The following is a 7,377-nucleotide window of genomic DNA, read 5'->3' as shown; positions in this document are numbered from 1 at the left end:
AACGCGAGGAAAACACCAGCAATGAGAGCACGGATGTAAGGGCTTTGCATTTCTTCTCCAGCTTCTGCCTTGATTCTCACGTATAATCCAGAGTTGGGCTTAAACTTTCAACTTGGTCTTAGAGCTCTCAGCTGTGAAACAGCCCTTTAAACTGGGCAAGAAACACTGGCTTTGAGAAGTTACTGAAAGTTCTGTTTCTGTGGTTTTCAACCTTTTTAGCATCAGACTCCCTTTTTAAGTAGAATCTTGGATTTCCAGTATGGAAGCTGATCATGGAAACAGAAAGGAACCCCTGAAAACTAGAAAATTACCTTTCTAGAGCAGGGGTTGGCAAACTTTATTTCCTGTAAAGGTCCAGATCACGACTACTTTGGGCCTTGCAGACCATGTATCATCTCTAGCACATTCTTTTCTTTTCTTTTTTTTTTTTCAAACAATACTTTATAAACGTGAAATCTGTTCTGTTCTGTTAAGCCATACAAAACAAAAACGGGCCTAGACTACAGTTTGCCATTCCCCCGTACAAAACTTGGCTTTGTAGGAGAGTCGTCTGAGGAGCTTTTCCTGGTCTGTCATTTGCCCATAGTGTATCTAGAATTGCCCTCATTGAGTCTGACCTACTGAAGTTACCCTTAAATTGTCTGTTAAAGGACACTTTACAGCTTATTGCTTAAATTCATTAACTGAATGTTTTTCAGGTTTTGTGTTTTTTAGAGTAGGCCCCTAAAATTCTAGAATGTGATAAGAAAGAAATGTTAATCCAAGTCTTTGGCTCACCACTGCTTTGTACCCTTCGCTACCCCACACTGCCACTTACTCCTTATCCCCCATCCTCAACTCTGAGGTAGGGTGGCCCAATCCGAGGGGTCTCCTAAATGTGGGGTACAGAAAAAGTTAGTAAATATCAGTTTACTGTAAATAACAGCTTAAAAAGAAAAGGTGATTAGAGCAGCTAATGGAAGGCATAACATTATGTTCTCTAGCTTCAAAGAAAGGAGAATCTTTTTACCATTAATATTGTTCAGATCACTTCCTAACAAAACGTTAACATTTTTTTGTCTCCTTTGTACTACCCTGTAGGTGACAAAGGGAGACAGCAAAAATGCTAAAAAGAAAAATAATAAGAAAACCAGCAAAAACAAGAGCAGCCTAAGTAGGGGCAATAAGAAGAAGCCAGGCATGCCCAATGTTTCCAATGACCTCTCGCAGAAACTGTATGCCACCATGGAGAAACATAAAGAGGTAAGATGAGGCCTCCAAGAATGGGAGAAAAACAAAGCAGGATTTCTTAAAAACAAAAACAAATGAACAGACAAAAAAACTATCCACCATGGTTGGCATTTATAACATGAGCCCCAGACCATTGGAAATTCAGAAGAAAGAAATCACTTGTCAGAAGGAAGAAAAGAGGATGGCTAGAGTGGGTGGTAAGAACTGGAAATGATAAGGTTTCTTTGATTTGCAGCTTTTAAAATCTAGATGGTGTTGGATTGTATCTTACGTAGTCATGTACCACATAATGATGTTTTGGTTGGTCATTGATGGACTTCAGATGCAACAGTGGTCCCTTAAGATTATAATGGAACTTAAAAGTTTGTGGTGATACTAGTGTAAACAAATCTACAGAGCCGCCAGTCATATAAAAGCATACACATACAATTACAGTAGTAGGCTGTATACCATCACACAGTGACGAAATCACCTAACGACGCATTTCCCAGGTCGTGAAGTGGTACATGACTATAATTTATAAGTGCAAGTATAGTTGAACCCTGTTGTTTGTAATCCTCGTGTCTCTACCTCTGTCCATTGTTCAGGAGATTGGCTTGTTGGATATTTTGTTGTTTTGTTTCAAACCAAGCTCCTTAGAACTCCACTAACCGTTCCAATTTGTCTGTAATGGAACTGCAGCAAAGCAAATGAACAAAAACATGGACTCTTGGCCTTCCTGAAAGTGCATTGGGAAATGGAGAGAATCGAAGAAAAGTTAAACTTTAATATATGCACATATATTCTGAATTTCCAATGGTCTGGGGCTCACATGTTAAATCTTTTTTCACAGAAGATAAAACTTTGAATTATTTCATTTTCAAACTCGCTGACGTTGTCGTCTGAGAGCACAGCTTCATGTGTCGGTGCTCTTTTTCCCTTCAGCGTTATCATTGGTAAGATGAGTCTTAAAGGGTCATTCATGGCAGCGTTTTTTGTTTTGTTTTTTTAGTATCTCATATTCTGTTCAGAAGTCATAATCAAGTTCTTATAGGAAGTGACTATTATGTGGAGAGGGAACTGAAATCTTTAGTATGGAATTAGAACCAAATTGATTAAGCAGTCTCTTGGGGAGAGAAATAGTTACGGCAGAACCCTTCTTCAGGGAGGTATTATAATGGTGCTTAACTTATAAAACTGCTCAAAGCATCTTTTCCCATACACCACTGCTCTACCCCCAGGCTTTTTTTTTTGTTGAAGCCTAAAAACCTAAGTTCAGCAGAATAGCCTAAGATGATAGAAGCCTGATGCTATTCCCTCAGCCATGCTGGTGAAATGGAAGGATTCCCGAGTCCTAGCGGTGCCTCAGATAATAATTATTAGCTACTTAGCGCAATATTTAGTGTCACAAAATTCTTAAAAACCGAGCAATTGGGTAAGCCCCTTAGAGTACGTCATAGTAGGTTTTGACTTAAATAGCCAGTACATTCTATGACTTTATTTAATCTGAAGATGAAGGGGATAGTCACCAATTAGGAATTAGAATCTAAAGTTGTCGATTAGGTTAAATTCAAGTATTGTCTTAGCTCTAGAGTCGCATACAGTGGAATCAGTCGTGATGGTTATCGGAGGGTTGGCCACAGTGAAGATTTCCTAGGGAGTCACCAGGTGGTTTGAGTCAGCCTCTATTTTTTAACAGGTTGTTACAGGCATTTCCCCACTTGTTCGATTCAGTGCTTTCCTCTGTCACATTTGCAAACTGTTCTTCCTTGCTTTATGAGTGCCTTCTTTTAGCTACAATCTTAAATCCAATAGTATAAGGTCAGATTCACATCACAATCCTCCCTTGATGCTTTTAACTTCAGGCTTCTGTTTGATATAGTTCTACTCAGTGTGTGCTCTTTTGTGTTATATTTTTGAAAATGTACCATATCTTAAAAGATTCGTTTTATGCAAACGTTGTTTCCCAAGTTATAAGTCATACTGCCAATTCGCATAGGTTTTCAGTCTCTGAAAACAATATAGTGGGCAAACAGCAGTTGTTCATAATGTCCTAATTTCTTGAAGGTATTATTAAGAGTTTTATTTCTATGCTAATTAATTTCAGATACATATATGCCAGCTTCTTGTTGCAGCCTTTACTGGTTATGTTATTTAATGGTGGTTATATTGTTTCAAACTTCAATGAACAAAAATTTTTCTGCTTCTACAGCAAGGAAGCTTTTTTATCTTTCCCACCCCAGCCAATATTATTGGTGTTTTTGTTGTTTTTTTTTTCTTCCAAACTTACAGGAAAGTTGCATAGAAGACCTCCCATAGCCTTCACTTAGAGTCACCAGTTAACATTTTGCTATATTTTCTTTATCTCTATTTCAGCTGGTACTCTTTAAGGAAGAAGACATTCTCTGCATAGCCAAACTGTGGTTTCACACTCAGGAAACAACCCAGTGTCCACCGTCTAATGTCTAGTCCTTACATACTGTACTAAAGGATCGCATGAATTGCCGTGACTCAGTGCCCAGCCTTATTTTCTTTTGTGCCATGGGCATTTTCTTGAAGAGTGCAGGCCGATTGTTTTGTAGAATGTCACTCAGTTTCTATTTATCTTTGTTTCCTTGTGATTAGATTCAGATGAAGCCATGGATTGCATCTCAAAGTACACTTGTTTGAAGAAGAATGTTCACTGGACATGTGCTGCACCTGACTTGAACCATTCTTATTTTGAAGGAATTATAGAATGAGGTAGAAAAGCTAAGATGTAGATTTTAGGCCCATTGTATAGACAGACTCAGAGAGGAGACCAGCGATGTGTGAAACAGGAATGAGCCCTACATCACTTATCCTCATGGTGTGGTTGTGAAACTAACTCAGTGTTCATCAGCCTCACAGGCATCCCGTCTGACTCGCCCACCAGCTGCGGTTGGTCCAGTGCTTTGAGGTGTTTTCGTTCCAGAGACAGATGAGATTTTCTGTTTTGCAGGTTTTCTTTGTGATCCGTCTCATCGCTGGCCCTGCCGCCAACTCCCTGCCACCCATCATTGATCCTGACCCCCTCATCCCCTGCGATCTGATGGATGGGCGGGATGCCTTTCTCACCCTCGCAAGGGACAAGCACCTGGAGTTCTCATCCCTCCGAAGAGCCCAGTGGTCTACCATGTGCATGCTGGTGGAGCTGCACACCCAGAGCCAGGACCGCTTCGTCTACACCTGCAACGAGTGCAAGCACCACGTGGAGACCCGCTGGCACTGCACCGTGTGTGAGGTAGGCCCAGATGGTGCGGATGACAGGGCACTGGAGGTTTTCGAGGGCCAGTGGCAAGTAATAGAAGGAGGTGGGAGGAGCCCGGCCTCGTCCGGGAGTGGTGGACTGAAGAGTTTTCTCCAGAAAGGGGCTTTATGAGCCCAAGCAGAATATGTAAAGTGCTTTTGCATGACTTCAGTCTTGGAGAGTTGACCTGCACTTGTGTTCTTTTCCCCCAGGATTACGATTTGTGTATCACCTGCTATAACACTAAAAACCATGACCACAAAATGGAGAAACTAGGTCTTGGCTTGGATGACGAAAGCAACAGCCAGCAGGCTGCAGCTACCCAGAGCCCAGGAGACTCTCGCCGCCTGAGCATCCAACGCTGCATCCAGTCCCTGGTCCATGCCTGCCAGTGCCGAAATGCCAACTGCTCCCTGCCCTCCTGCCAGAAGATGAAGCGGGTTGTACAACACACCAAGGGTTGCAAACGGAAAACCAATGGAGGGTGCCCCATCTGCAAGCAGCTCATTGCCCTCTGCTGCTACCATGCCAAGCACTGCCAGGAGAACAAGTGCCCTGTCCCATTCTGCCTGAACATCAAGCAAAAGCTCCGGCAGCAGCAGCTGCAGCACCGGCTACAGCAGGCACAGATGCTCCGAAGGAGGATGGCCAGCATGCAGCGGACCGGTGTGGTGGGGCAGCAACAGGGCCTGCCCTCCCCCACTCCTGCCACTCCGACCACGCCAACCAGCCAGCAGCCCACCACCCCACAGACGCCTCAGCCCCCACCCCCTCCTCAGCCCCAGCCCACACCTCCCAACAGCATGCCGCCCTACTTGCCCAGGACTCAGGCTGCTGGCCCTGTGTCCCAGGGTAAGGCAGCAGGCCAGGTGACCCCTCCAACCCCTCCTCAGACCGCTCAGCCACCCCTTCCAGGGCCCCCACCTGCAGCAGTGGAAATGGCAATGCAGATTCAGAGGGCGGCTGAGACGCAGCGCCAGATGGCCCACGTGCAAATTTTTCAAAGGCCGATCCAGCACCAGATGCCTCAGATGGCTCCAATGGCCCCCATAGGTATGAACCCACCTCCCATGGCCAGAGGTCCCGGTGGGCATTTGGAGCCAGGGATGGGACCCACCGGGATGCAACAACAGCCACCGTGGGCCCAAGGAGGATTGCCTCAGCCCCAGCAACTACAGACCGGGATGCCCAGGCCAGCCATGATGTCAGTGGCCCAACATGGTCAGCCCTTGAACATGGCTCCCCAACCAGGACTGGGCCAGGTAGGTGTGAGCCCTCTCAAACCAGGCACTGTGTCTCAACAAGCCTTACAAAACCTTTTGCGGACTCTCAGGTCTCCCAGCTCTCCCCTACAGCAGCAACAGGTGCTTAGTATCCTTCACGCCAACCCCCAGCTGTTGGCTGCATTCATCAAGCAGCGGGCTGCCAAGTATGCCAACTCTAATCCACAGTCCCTCCCTGGGCAGCCTGGCATGCCCCAGGGCCAGCCAGGGCTCCAGCCCCCTGCCATGCCAGGTCAGCAGGGGGTCCACTCCAATCCAGCCATGCAGAACATGAATGCCATGCAGGCGGGTGTCCAGAGGGCCGGCCTTCCTCAGCAGCAGCCACAGCAGCAACTGCAGCCGCCCGTGGGAGGGATGAGCCCCCAGGCTCAGCAGGTGAACATGAATCACAACGCCATGCCTTCACAGTTCCGAGACATCTTGAGACGACAGCAGATGATGCAGCAGCAGCAGCAGCAGGGTGCAGGGCCAGGCATTGGCCCTGGGATGGCCAACCATAACCAGTTTCAGCAACCCCAAGGGGTTGGCTACCCCCCACAGCAGCAGCAGCAACAGCAGCAGCGGATGCAGCATCACATGCAGCAGATGCAACAAGGGAACATGGGACCAATGGGCCAGCTCCCCCAGGCTCTGGGACCGGAGGCAGGAGCCAGTCTGCAGGTCTATCAGCAGCGACTCCTTCAGCAACAGATGGGGTCTCCTGCTCAGCCCAACCCCATGAGCCCCCAACAGCATATGCTCCCGAATCAGGCTCAGTCCCCACACCTACAAGGCCAGCAGATCCCTTCTTCTCTCTCCAATCAAGTGCGTTCTCCCCAGCCTGTCCATTCTCCACGGCCACAGTCTCAGCCCCCCCACTCCAGCCCTTCCCCAAGGATGCAACCTCAGCCTTCTCCACACCACGTTTCCCCGCAGACCAGTTCTCCACATCCGGGACTGGTAGCTGCCCAGGCCAACCCCATGGAACAAGGGCACTTTGCCAGCCCGGACCAGAATTCGATGCTTTCTCAGCTCACTAGCAATCCAGGCATGGCAAACCTCCATGGTGCAAGCGCCACGGACCTGGGACTCAGCACCGACAACTCAGACTTGAATTCAACCCTCTCACAGAGTACACTAGACATACACTAGAGACACCTTGTAGTATTTTGGGAGCAAAAAAATTATTTTCTCTTAACAGGACTGTTTTGTACTGAAAACAATTTTTTTGAATCTTTCTTAGCATAAAAGACAATTTTCCTTGGAACACATAAGAACTGTGCAGTAGCTGTTTGTGGTTTAAAGCAAACATGCAAGATGAACCTGAGGGATGATAGAATACAAAGAATATATTTTTGTTATGGCTGGTTACCATCAGCCTCTTTTTTCCCTTTGTGTGTGTGGTTCAAGTGTGCACTGGGAGGAGGCTGAGGTCTGTGAAGCCACCCACATGCTCCTGCCTTGCACCTCCAATAGGTTTTATTATTTTTTTTAAATTAATGAAAATATGTAATATTAATAGTTATTATTTACTGGTGCAGATGGTTGACATTTTTCCCTATTTTCCTCACTTTATGGAAGAGTTAAAGAACATTTCTAAAACCAGAGGACAAAAGGGGTTAATGTTATTAAAATTAC

At 46.2% G+C, this 7,377-nt stretch overlaps 1 protein-coding gene across 1 annotated transcript in view; it reads left to right on the top strand.

Annotated features, from left to right (window-relative positions):
• The window catches only part of EP300 (E1A binding protein p300), a 67,828-nt gene extending 60,457 nt beyond the window's left edge, over positions 1-7,371 (top strand). Inside the window, exons 29-32 of the mRNA XM_025050581.1 lie at positions 1-35; positions 1,081-1,242; positions 4,190-4,471; positions 4,690-7,371. The exon at positions 1-35 is cut by the window's left edge and continues 37 nt beyond it. Coding sequence (XP_024906349.1) covers positions 1-35; positions 1,081-1,242; positions 4,190-4,471; positions 4,690-6,891 — 2,681 coding nt within the window. The 3' untranslated portion in view covers positions 6,892-7,371. The remainder of the gene's footprint in view (positions 36-1,080; positions 1,243-4,189; positions 4,472-4,689) is intronic.
• Positions 7,372-7,377: the final 6 nt, after the last annotated feature.

This window comes from Pteropus alecto, unplaced genomic scaffold, assembly GCF_000325575.1.
Source record: "Pteropus alecto unplaced genomic scaffold, ASM32557v1 scaffold157, whole genome shotgun sequence".
Lineage (NCBI taxonomy): Eukaryota > Metazoa > Chordata > Mammalia > Chiroptera > Pteropodidae > Pteropus > Pteropus alecto.
Note: the sequence above shows the minus strand (reverse complement) of the source record. Positions and strands in the feature narration are given on the sequence as shown.